Genomic DNA, 13,432 nt, shown 5'->3' on the forward strand with positions numbered 1-13,432 from the left:
TGTATGTGTTTTAATTTATTTCGAGAATGTATTGCGTTTTAAAATATATTTGAAAAGGCAATGTAACATTGCATTGAGTTGCAATTTAACGAAAAATCACTACATTATAGTAAAACTTCTTATTAATTAAGATTTTTTTGAACTTTAAATATGTCAAACAATATTTTTCATTTTTGTAAGTACGAAAAATCCTTGAGCTGGCGTAGAAAATGCGGCATGAAACTTCTAGGTCTAATTAAAAACTAGGTTCGGTACGTAAAATTGTACATTTTACAAACATCTGGGTTCTTATTTATCCTCCTTGTTCTTCTCATTATTAAAATAGTTTTTATTTAGTCAAATTTCTAATGTAATCATTAGAAAATTGGCTAAATAAAATGGCAAAATACTTTCTGCTAACGAATGGTTTTTCAGGAAACAGGAGGTAAACATGATATTCAACCAATATTACTCATTCTACGTAAAATTCCTTAGAGGAAAGTTGAGTTTGAAATAGAAGTCTCTTGAGTTGTTCTTGCATTAGCATTTCTGAGAATATAACACGCATTCTATCGATTTACATACAAAACATTCAAAAGAGCTATCACAAAAGCATCACCACTATGGATCATAAAGTATTATTCAATTTCAAACTGCAGCAAATTAATTCTCCGCGCATTTAATGAAATTAGTTTAGTAATAAATAACTTCATAAATTCCAACTCTTTCTTATTCCTATGCAACAATTGTAAATAAGATTTGAATTTCAACGCAAAAGTTTCACCAAGTTCTGTGCGACCTCCTTTTGTGGTTTATTTCATCGTTTGTTGCCACAGCCACTGTTTCTTTTGAATTCCAAATCCTTTTAATAAGTTGTCACTATCACAATGCCCATAGTTTATTATGTTTAAATAGAGTTGTTATTTCGTACCACTTGGGGTCAGTTGGGTTCTGAATATTCGGAGATCGGTGTTAAAGAAAATTTGTTGTTGCATTCCTTACATTGATTGATGGGCCTGGCTATGAAAATAAAGAGGATATTCCGCTTCTCTTTCATACATCCCCTTCTCTCCTTTAAGAATATTCCTTTAAGAATATTTTCAACGTGTAGATATAGCTAATTACGATACTGATGGATGGCATTATGTTTAACATATTACGAGTGTGACATAAGTTCGTGTAGGAAATTTTTACTCTGTCCATACTCCGTAGTATGGTATAATAGATTTTTTTTTAGAAAACTGTACAAACAATAACCTCACTTATAACAAAATATTTTAAGCTTTCTTAGGATATTTACTGTCAATACACATATTCATAAGAATATTTTATCGACCGTATTATCTATCACATTGACCTAGTATTACTCCAAAACCACAAAAACATTTCATTGATTATGAAATGAGCGTCGCTCACAACCGAGGTTTTATAATAAGAAACGAAGTAATCAATCTTCGGCTTTTCAATCGAAACGTTTCAAAGGCCTAAGGCAAAAACCTTGTCAAGTTGAAAACACCTATAGAAAATTTCAAACTTTGTAAGTAATCCGATTTCCTTGACTCAAATGGAATGCCTCGTTTATTTAATACCCATCATTTAAATTTAGCAGTGAATTGTATTTTAACTCCTGAAGCTCCAGATGTTTAGTAGTTAGTGACAGTGGACTGAATTAAAGCAGTTGTATTGGTAAATGTCTTGCAAAATATGAATGTTACAGTGAAGTACTTGATAATAAGAAGGATTGAACACTTTTATTATATTTTAAACTGACGTTTCAATTACTTACAAATACATCGTCAACAGAGAAATATAGATTGAGGTAATGATCATGTTAGGCTCTCGTTACAGTATTCTGTATTTAGTATTAGCATTTTTTGAACACAAGTGTTTAAAACCTAATTTATGTAGAAAATAATTAATTTATTTAGGACTCTTAATTTTTAATGCACAACCAAATACAGAAAGTACTCTGAAATGAACGAAATCCGAAACTGCAGAAGTGCTCATTGCAAAAAAGTCTACAGTAACCAACTTGCACCGAGAACTCAAACATATAGGCGTCTTATTTATTCATACGTTTCAAAAGTTATATGAGTTGCTCTTGACATAATTTGCTCAGTAGGTACCTACTCGTTAATGCCACTCGACTTAAATGGTTGGATAATGTGAATGAAAACGAGGCAATGTTTCTCTTTTCCCGAATAATTCTTGGAGATTGCCCATCCCCCTCATTACCTTAAGAGACAAAGGGCCCCAAACAATACGACTCATTTACATAATACATTTACTTTTGGAAAAATCAATAGAATTATAAGGCAGAGATGGTTTGTTCAAGCATTTTTGGTTGAATTTTCCTTGCGAATAGTGTAGGTATTCGAATGGACGGTGAGAAGAATGACGAATGATTTATTCCAAAAATTTCGTTTGAAAACATTCCACAAAAAGTGCATGATATAAAATGAAAAGATTTGAATATTCATGAATTACAAGGAATGTTGTGTTAGTTATAGGATAAGAGATGAACAAATGAATGACGATTGTTGAAAATTCGTTAGTTTATCCACCCCTTTGTTTATGCATCGTCTTCTGATAATTTCAAAATGGGAAAAATTTCGTTGTTTTGTTCTTCTTTCACGATTCATTACGAATAGATACTTAATATTAAAGAGTGACAAATACCACATATTATGTGGTATTTGTCACAAGTTCGTTTATGTGGCACATAAACGAACTTGTGAATTGAAACTAGTATTTTATAAATGTAAATAAAAAATTTGTTAAGATCTATTATAGTACCTACATTTTGTGGTAAATACTGAGAAATATTCAAACAATAACACGTCATAAGTAAAATTTTAATTCTGTCAACAGAAAATAATACTAATAGAACCAAAATACGTATTAGAATCAAAATATAACTAGCATATTCAGACATTCGATTCCATCGAAGTACTTAGGAACACAAATAGCTATCTTTAAAATAACAACTAAGTTCGAACTGGATATCGAGCAAAATGTAAAACTGAAGTGAAACTGCTGTAACGTCTGAATAATTCATCTCAATTCCGATAACCTTAGATACTTGGAAGCTATAGTTTCCAAGTCTTTATGGATAATTCTGCAGGTGAATGTAATGTATAATAAGTTGGTATTCCAATTGCTGTAGAGATGGAATGATGAAAATTTTCATATTTTAACGACGTATAGTTGAGGTAATCAGATTCAATTACATCATTAGTTACGTTGTGTATTAAATATCATTTAATCGCATTGCATTGTTATAGTAAAAAACTATATTGCTAGTTTTTAAGCTATTGCATAGCTTCTATCGCGGGCCTTGAGCGCGAGGACCGAATCCAGAAATTGCGTAACGAAAAACCTCACGCTCCCCACTCCGACGGACACGGAGGTGTGGCTTGAAGGCATGCTATGCAATAGCTTTACCACGGCAGTCCCCGAGTATCACACGTCTTTTTTTGTTTTTACAGAATAATTATGAAAATATGATATGTATGAAAATTGCCTGCGCGTTTTATCAATTACCAAACTCACGTTAAACGTACGCAATAATAATTTCTTTCACCAAAGAGGACATAATTATTATTCTAGCGACTCTACATTGGTGTTTAATTGTATATAAGGCATTTCCCTTTGAATTCTACTTTTAGGAATTACTTTAAAGTATTATATGAATATAACTACGTATATTTCTGGTTAATATTTCCTGTACTTAGTCTGTTTTTGGCAAACAAAAAATAATGTTAAACTATTTCTCCTAAGGCTGCATGTTTTAGCAGTTAAATCAATTATATAGAGAAAACTTGGCTTGGAGAAAAGTTTAGAGAAGGTTACTTCGGTGAAATCTAGACCAACAACGTGCTATAAAATTGACAATTGGGACAAGCTTGAAATGCTCTTAAAACCACCACATAATGGTTTAGCACAAAAATATTGTATAACATAATAGCTTACCCAGCAAACGTTGTTCTGCCTTACTCCTATATTTTAGGGGTATGAAAAATAGATCTTGGCCAATTCTCATATTATTTTCCAAAATTTTATTTGAATCAGCTGTTCCAGAGGTTCTGTTCTGTTTCTGATACTCCTGTATGACAATCCTGTAGACTACGGCACGAGATTTTTATATATTTAGAGATAGAGATAGAGAAGATAGGTTATGCATTATGAAATACTAATGAATATTATGTTATCATGTAACACTTATTTTAATCATGGATATAATAATATAATATAAAAAGCTGTACTTTTAGATATTCAAGTTTATTTTACATTTCAAAATCCTTGGATAAAAATTGGGTTAATTAAATTCAATGCAACATTTAAACAACAGTACATATTAATAATTTAAGCTATTATCCGATTACAATATCTCATACAATTCCATCAACATTGGAAACCATTTACGATCGTTAACATGAAATTTCCATGTAAAATAAAATCAAAATGAATGAGTGCTTCAACTGCTTTATTTGTATTTCATTTAGTACTTGACACGTATGATACCTATCCAAATATTCAACACTCAATCAAAAGGCACGCATAATGATGAGGCCGGATCGAATTCAATTCCAAACGGAAACGGATCCATACGCGGCAGCCATTTTAATTGCGAGCATCGCCCATGAAACATAACATGGCTCCATCGCAGTGCACGCGAAATTGACAAAAACGTACACGGAATTATATTACCAATCACAATAGCTGAAAGCTTAGAATCGCTCGAAATGTTTTCAATGTGTAATCACTGTCCCTGGAGGATACGTTATAAGCGAATATTTGCTTAAAATTTCTACATTTGGTTTCGAAATTTTCTGTCATTTGTCGTACCGTTATAAATTCTCGGGCCAATTATTGGACGTATCGTTCAATTCGTCGGAGTTAGGCTGCTTATAATATTTATGATTTTGGGAAATTTTATTTTCAATATTTCGTTGGACCCTTCGTATTGAATATTCTGCAAGGTACCTCTAAATAGCTTCGAAGAATTCTTTGAGTGACACTTGAATAAAAATATCTATCTCATTGATTATGATCAAAAATTATAATACAATTGTATAAATCTGGTTTATTGTTACTGAATATAGAATATTATTGGGCCGTTATAGAATCATAATAATATGTACAGTCTGGGTCAATTATTTTGGTCGAATAATTGTTTGTATTATATTTGTATCAAACCAAACGATATATCATTTCTTAGAACTATTTTAGTTGATTACACATTATGATTAATATTTTGTATCCATTTAAGATTCTACTCCGAGTATCTAAGAACTATTACAATATTTGAATAATTTTAGTTTATCATTCTTCTTAAATTAATTACTATCGATTAAGTAGCTTACCTATAATACCAAATCATTAAAAACGTTACACAATATTTTTGTCCTTTATCTCTTATTGGATCATGACAAAGTTACCTTTTTACAATCAAGTACTTAAACGCATGATAAAGTTATAACTTATATATAAAAGAGGTCCAACCACAGACCCCTGGCGAACCCCACATTTCTAAACCATTGAACCCATATACATTACACCAGAATACGGCAGATAACCCGCATTCGGGACCACAAAGTATAATTTCGAGACCCGTTTAGAACTTTTCAGGTATTTACCGCGAACGGTATTTACCAAAGTTTGAAACTGAAGGTAAATTGTACAACATAGCTACGTTTTTTGTAGTTCATTTTATGTTTTACTATAAAGATAAGCTTTCGCAATTGTTTTTCACATTTTATCTACAATTGGTTACATCTTAATTTAAATGTATCGAGTAATTAAAATATTGTTACTTTATTGTATCGAGTAATATCACGAAAGTCAATAAAAATTTGTGATTTCTTTTTTATAAATTAGGAAATTCCTTATTATTTATTTCACTTCGATTGTATGTTATTTTAAAATGTAATAAGTATCATATCGAAATATTCATGCTTTGTCTACAGCTACTAGAGCAATAATAATAATTAGTAGGTACAAGATAATATTATATTCAAGTGACAAATGAAACAAGATCATAAGTACAATAAAATGCCATGATTGTGCGCCTAAATAATACCTTAAAGGAAATCTCCAATTGGGGTGACGCCAATCTTGTGAAATTTAATGCGTGTAAGACACAAGCGTGTTTATTCACAGCTAAAAAAAGCACACTCCAACTAACACCATCTTTTCGTGACGTACCTATCGAAGTATCTGACCATCTTGAGTTGCTTGGCCTCTCCGTCTCATCGAACCTTAATTACGGTCATTTCATTGAATCTAAAGCTCAACTTGCAGCCAAAAAGCTTGGAATTCTGGCCAAAGTAAAGCAATATTTCACACCTGACCAACTCCTCAGACTGTACCATGCTCAAGTGCGGTCCTGTGTGGAATATTGCAGCCACATATGGGCTGGCGCTGCAAAAACCCACCTTCAGGCTCTAGATTCAATGGAAAAACGCGCGAAAAGACTTATAGCCGAACCTAAACTAATAACCAAAAGTTTTGGATCTCTGGAACACCGTAGAAGAATAGCCTGCCTTTCTATCTTTTACCGGTTGCACTTTGGTGAATGTGCATCCGAGCTGCATAATCTTATTCCACCATCTCCATTCCACTATAGAACCTCGCGGAGAGCGGCCGGCTTTCACCCGTTCGTAGTAGATATACCTCGATTACGCACTAAACGCTTTGAAAGATCTTTTTTAATTCAAACTGCGAAGGAGTGGAACTCCCTCCCGCCTTCTGTGTTCCCTGAGAGCTATAATTTGGAACTGTTTAAAACCAGAGTGAATAGGCTCTTTCAGGACAGGCATCGTTTGCGATCGACCGCATCCACGCTTACCACCAGGCGGGATCGCGGTCAAATGCCTGCTCTGTTATGAATAAAAAAAAAAAAAAAAAAATATGTGTTTAATCTTATTTTATTCCGTATTCCATCATATCTGATTTTCTCTTGAATGTACCAAAATTCCGATGTAGACATTTAGCTAAAACGCGGCGTTTACATATTATTCAAGCATGTAATATCTCCAAAATTAGTTTTAGACCTTTTTTAGGCGTGATACAAGATAAGATGTGCCCTAAAAACAAAGGCAACTTTGTAAATGCCAGAATGTAGGATAAAAAGTAAAACTAGAGAGGCAAGGTCGGGTTCGTCCTCTTGAACGAGATTTTTCTAGATAATTTTGAAAATTGTGTTTGTATATTTTTTGTATTATAAAAGTCATATTATGAAGATATTTGAACTGTGTTAATAGTAATTGAAGCAAACATAATACTTAAGAAGAAATGTAAAGAAAATTGTAGATGATGAGTACCTACGTAATTTATACATAGAAATACAAAATTTAAAAGTAAAGGAAAATTACGTTAGTATATTAGGTATCGAACGAGACGAATATATAATATCTATAGTTCATTTTTTTTCTCGATATTGCAAAGATCTCTATTTTAAGAACTCACAAATACACCTTAAATATAGTACACCCACATCTCCAACAGGATATAACCAAATATTTCCCTAAACCTCTCTTGAGGGATTGTGACAAGTTCCCGAAAAGAGGCATCACGGCCATGTTCAGGATACTTCCGTGTCAATAAAACCTATTTTCGCTTTCAATAGCGCTGACGAAGGGTGTTCCCTATTTATATCTTGCCACGTTTCGATCTGATGCCTCAACACTTCAATTGTTTTGCAAAACAGTTGGAAAGTTGTGTTCGTGTTGTTTAATATTTTGGCTTCTTTTTATGATGCTCATTGTGTGGTTGTGATGAGATAGTTAGGTATTATATTTTTAAAAAGACGTGTGGCACTCGAGGAATGCCAGCTAAAGCTATTGCATAGCATGCCTTCAAAGGTTTTTTCGTTACGGAATTTCTGGATTCGGTCCCCGCGCTCAAGGCCCGCGATAGAAGCTATGCTATGGATAGCTTAATAAACTGTTTCTAAACATTTTTGACGTGACAACGTCTTATAATTCGATAGAGCCGGCTGCACGCACGAAAAAACATGACTCATGCGGCGTTACCTCGCTCTGAGGCGTTCCATATAAGGCTTGAAGTGCAAGCGAGAGCGCGGAACGAGCGACAAAGAAGCACAATCGGACGTTGTCACGTTCAACTATCGTCAGTAAACCGACTTTACAGACAACCAATTTTTTTTAAGAAATCGAGAAATGTATGGTTTATTTGTTTTTAAGTCATTTAATTTCTGTAATACTTACTCATTCTAATAAGGAATTTTAGTACAAAGGTATTAAGAAGCAGGTAAAATTTAAACCAAAAACTTCAAATAACAATCCAAGTTTTCATAATCCACTTGATGATTCAAAAGCTCCTGCTTTAATGTAACTCAGTTTCAACTCATAAAAAATACACTGTTGCATCAAAATAATATCTTAAAATGTAATATATTTTCTTGCAATCGTCCCGAGTAAAACTACTTCGTAAAAAGTTGTCAGTTTTTGCGTTTCTGTTTTATATTTGTTAGAGTGATCTAGTGGAGTGTTTTATAACAATATTTTTACATTATCCGCGAGTAAAAATAGGGTCAAACTCGTCTAACGAGGGTTCACAAAGCCCCTAATGCTGTGGTTAAATAAATGAGTAAATCTTGAGCGTCGACAGGACGGTGTTCAAAGGCCACTTGGTGTTTAATTTCAGCGCGGGATTAAGGTGAAGAATTAATGTTGAGAATTGTTCTTTTCTTATGTTTTGAGTGTTTATTATAATATTATTCTAATGAAATGATGTTATTCTGTGTCTTTGAAATAGCATGTTCATCATCCTGCGTTGACCGCTCTATATTCTTTTCAAAATGGGAACAATTTTACCTAGAACTGAATCCATGTCTTTCGACGCTTCTATCTTCTAAGCAATGTTATTAATTCGTACCGTCAATCTCAATGTTACTTAGACATAGATTTTATAATGTAGAGAGAGTATCTCCTCATGTTGATTCGAGATGAAACAAAATTAAACATAACCCGTTTTTGCTATAATTATTATCATTGGTAACTAATAATATACTATCAGTTAAGCAGATAGCTATAAGATCTCTCCATTTAAAATGCTAATATTAAGTACGAATATTAATTGTAAATTGAATTTTTAATTCCAATATTACAGTTATCACTAGTCGAAAATGAAACCTTTCAGTTTTGGCAAGATTTCTAGGAATTTCAATAAATTATTAAATTTGATTTATTTCTGAGATATACGAAAACTTTAGATCATTTTGAAACTGTTTTCTATAGAATTTAATACATCTTATAAATTTTAGGTTTGATTAATTGGTATAATTTGAAGTCTAAAGTGGGATAACTATTCTATGCTAAGATAATATTGTTTGTTTAAAATCTAAATTCTAAATCATATTTTCGCTACTTCATAACAGCCAAACACTTGCTAACTGTAATACGCTCACGGTCCAGATCAAATGATATTTAATTTTATTCTTACAATAATTATTTTTAAACAACTACCAAATGAAAGGCTTAAAAAAACTTTCAATTAAAAAACCTTCTTGGACAAGAAGTGGCGTAGTGGTGAAAGATTGCACAACAAGATTTAGTACATGCGCAAGCTTCCCCCACAACGCTTAAAGTAGCCAAGTGACGTGCCGGCAACCATAACATGCCAAAAAATATATGCAATAGAATTGAGAACCTCCTCCTTTTTGAAGCCAGTTGAAAAGCAATAACAAAAGACCCGAATCACATCAAATCCACTATTTAATAAGATACGCAATAAAACTCATAATAATACCATAAAGCAACGCATGAGGCACCGCGGGCAATAACTAGTGTAATAAAATAAACGGAACATTCATAATACCGTGCCCGCTGGCGACTCGTAATTTACTTTTGTTTCAATTGTTAAGGAACAAAAAAGATTTATTCGAAAGCTTCCTACCGAATCTTTTGTTCGAGATTTGACGAGTCTTACCTTACAATTATAATTTTCAAATGAATTATGACTTAATTAAGATTCAAGTTTGAGAGGGATTTTTGTCGCTGTTAAGTGAAAAGTTTAGTTTTTTGGCTGGTAAAAATAATGATATTCAAATTTCTTTAATTCTTAAATTGGTTCTCTAGGCTTTTTATGAAGCAAGAACGTGCTCTTGAAAATGATTGTTAAAAATTACATGAAATAATAATAAGTTAAGATTACTCTAATCTCATCAGCTACGCAATAACAACCAAGCTATGTACGTACTTTTCTTCTTATTTTTACCCATTAAGGACTTCACCTGTAGAAGACAGTCATAGGAGATCATTTATCATACTATCCTTCTATTATAAATGAAAGTTTTTGAGCATAGAAGTTGGTTTACTCTTTCACACAAAAAAGGCTCATTGAATTAAATTTGGTAGACACATCCATACTAATATTATAAATGCGAAAGTAACTCTGTCTGTCTGTCTGTTACTCAATCACGCCTTAACTACTGAACCAATTTGCATGAAATTTGGTATAGAGATATTTTGATACTCGAGAAAGGACATAGGATAGGTTTTATCCCGGAAATCCTACGGGAACGGGTTTTTCTTTGAAAACGCGGGCGAAGCCGCGGGCGGAAAGCTAGTTATAATATAAATTAGGTACCTATATCTTACAGGATTCTTTTACCCAATAACCACATGATGCTGGGAATTTAAGATAGATCGTTTAATAAGAATTATAATCCACTGACCTTAATATATGAATATCCAAACAAGACCTAATTTTATCCATGTATATAAGTAAAAGGGATTCGGTAATATAAAAAGGGCTGATGTTTTCAAAAGACCCCGATGAGGTGGTCGGCCAAGGGCTCTCCTATTTAAAAAGGGTCATTTATAACTCCTTTTGGTTACAGAATTCAATTTCTCGGAAATATTATATGTTTGTTACGCTCTCCGTAAATTAATATTGTAAATTGGATATGAAGATCTTATAATGGGACGCTGCTCCTTGTCGGTGTTATGGAAAATTCTTAAGCCGCGTATAAACTAAGCGCGGCAAACCATCGAACATAGGCGCGCGCGGCGGCCGCGCACTATGTAGACGGGATCGCCGCGCGCGGCGACGCGAACATTGCCGCGCTCGAACGTGCCGCGGGGCGATCCGCTCACTGTCGGTTTTTGAGACCGCATCAAAGGAGCTTCAGGCGTTCGCTCGCGCGCCGTGTGGACGGTTTGTAGTTTTGGTGATTCGGCTCGCGCGGCGTATACGTAAAAATGGACAACGAAAAGTGCCGTTTACTAATACAATTGTATGGCGCTAATGAATTTTTGTGGAACAGCAAATCCTCCCAATACCACAATAAATCGCTGAGGTATGATGCGTGGGTAGAAATCAGTAAGAAAATGGATATACCTATTCCTGACTTGAAAAAGAAAATGACTACACTTTTGGCGTCCTACAGAAGAGATGTTCGTGATGGATCGCCTGCCGCGCGCGGCAACTACGTTCAACTTAAAATATATCTACATATTGGCTCGCGCAGCAAATGAACGTCAACTCTGGTCGAACATTGGCTCGCGCGGCTGCCGCGCTTAATTTATACGCACCTTTAGAAACACGAAGACTGAAATTTTAGGTATAGGAATTCTTTTATATTTGATTGTGTGATGTCATACAAAAGAGCTAGAGTGGTGTCACGTTTTAAGATCATGTTCCAAATAAATGTGAGTTTGGTACATGATCCTACATGAAAAAATAAAAATCATTTATTTGCAATTAAACATGGTTACAACAAACAACTTACATAATATAATAACTATATGTGATACATTTACTGTGACATTTTGAACAATACATAATATAAAATTTTCCGAATATTCAGTTTATAAATGTATACACTATACAGGTGTATAGTTCTGAAAAAGTTATTAATTCCATGTAAAAAACACACGATTATACTTCATTCTGACGAAATAATCACACCAAAACGTTTCTACAAAATACGACAAAACTATTTCGCAAAATTCGCAATCACAAACAACAAAATCAGCAAACACGACTTACAAACAAAACGTAGATATTTTCATTGTTTACAAATGAATTGCAAAGCAATGGAAACATTAATCTGTTTATGCGTCCATTTTTATTTGCATCAACATTAAGCTCTCAGAATTATGCCGCAAAGCACTTTGTAAAACGCAAATTTATGAATTTTAATTTTCATACACATAGGCCCGAACTTCAAAACTCGGGACGTGACCTTTTCGCGTGTATTACGAGAATTCGCGTTAAATGTGCCTTAATTTTTAAGAGTTTTAAAATGTTTATTTCTTTTAGCCGATCGATGTTTGTTTCTATGCGGTCTAAGCTAGTTTTTACTACTTAACTAGTTGTTACAATAATTGCAGTATTAAGTGTCACCTTTTGAAGGAGGCCTTTGAACATTAATGTAATTATTTGGATGAATGTATGGGTGGATGAGATTTAATGTGGATTTAATAGAAACCCTGCAATTTCTAAAGATATAGATACAAAATCTACCTGAATATCATGTTTCATACGAATCCCTTTAGTTTATATTCACGACTTTCTGTGGCCCGCGGTTTTACCCGCGTTGCGCGTTGAGATGAGCGCGTTCAAACAAATAAACAAACTCTATATAATATTAATAATATATATAGAGTTTATATAATTTATTAAGTATTAAGTAATCAACCAGCTTTTAGTTTTATGGTATTTGCAATGAGATTCACATAATAATACTGATATTATATTAATACTTTGATAATACAATAGCATAGCATAATCATTAGTTAATCACAGTACAGTACTACTTTATAATTAAAATATCTCTTTTTAATTCAGTCTAATCCCCTCTCTGTTATGTTCATTAACGCATTAGCATTTTCAATCAACACGTTGTTATATTTTCAAGTTTAAAAGGCGTCAACAAAAAGCCGCGTTATAATTAAATGATAAGAAAACTATAACAAGAGATAACATCACTTTGTCCACGAACGAGCCTTTGGGTCAAAACTTGAAAGCCATTATTAATAGATCATGATAAGTTTGAAACTGTGCCCTATCTAGCGACGAAATTACGAGGAAGTAATGTTATGACAAACACTCGAATTAAATGAATTGCATCAGTTATTAATTTTAAAGTTTTAATCATGATTTACGAAGTGTCAGCACCTGAAAGAGATTTTTGGAAGAACTTATATTTAGCTGTGTTACTGTTCTATTATTTCCTCATATTTCTTCCTAAACAAATTACTTTCGTTTGCGTCAGTCACGTATTTCTTAGGGATATGAAGAACAATCAATCGACTATATTTTTATAAGTCTACGTACCTAATGAAGGATATCTTAGTAACACTCACGAGTATGTTAATCATAAAAGAAGAAAAGAATTGCCTACTGAAAATGAACAAGAATGACGAATGACATCATAATATATGAATACATTGTAATTGAAGACTTTTAAAACTACCAAATG

At 33.2% G+C, this 13,432-nt stretch overlaps 2 protein-coding genes across 2 annotated transcripts in view; one reads left to right on the forward strand and one right to left on the reverse strand.

Annotated features, from left to right (window-relative positions):
• The window catches only part of LOC149481869 (zwei Ig domain protein zig-8-like), a 281,774-nt gene that overhangs the window by 241,176 nt on the left and 27,166 nt on the right, over positions 1–13,432 (reverse strand). The gene's annotated exons all lie outside the window — the stretch shown is intronic.
• On the forward strand, positions 6,039–6,869 carry LOC149481877 (uncharacterized). The gene has a single exon (XM_089705312.1). It carries the CDS (start codon positions 6,039–6,041, stop codon positions 6,867–6,869), a length of 831 nt encoding a protein of 276 aa, XP_089561438.1.

This window comes from Colias philodice, chromosome 16, assembly GCF_061535455.1.
Source record: "Colias philodice isolate Cphi_HAF_F1 chromosome 16, ilColPhil1 Martin Lab GWU primary, whole genome shotgun sequence".
Taxonomy (NCBI): Eukaryota; Metazoa; Arthropoda; class Insecta; order Lepidoptera; family Pieridae; genus Colias; species Colias philodice.

Bases quoted from the DNA above. Each gene is read 5' to 3' on its own strand.
- LOC149481877 (XM_089705312.1), top strand. From the start codon at position 6,039: ATGATTGTGCGCCTAAATAATACCTTAAAGGAAATCTCCAATTGGGGT.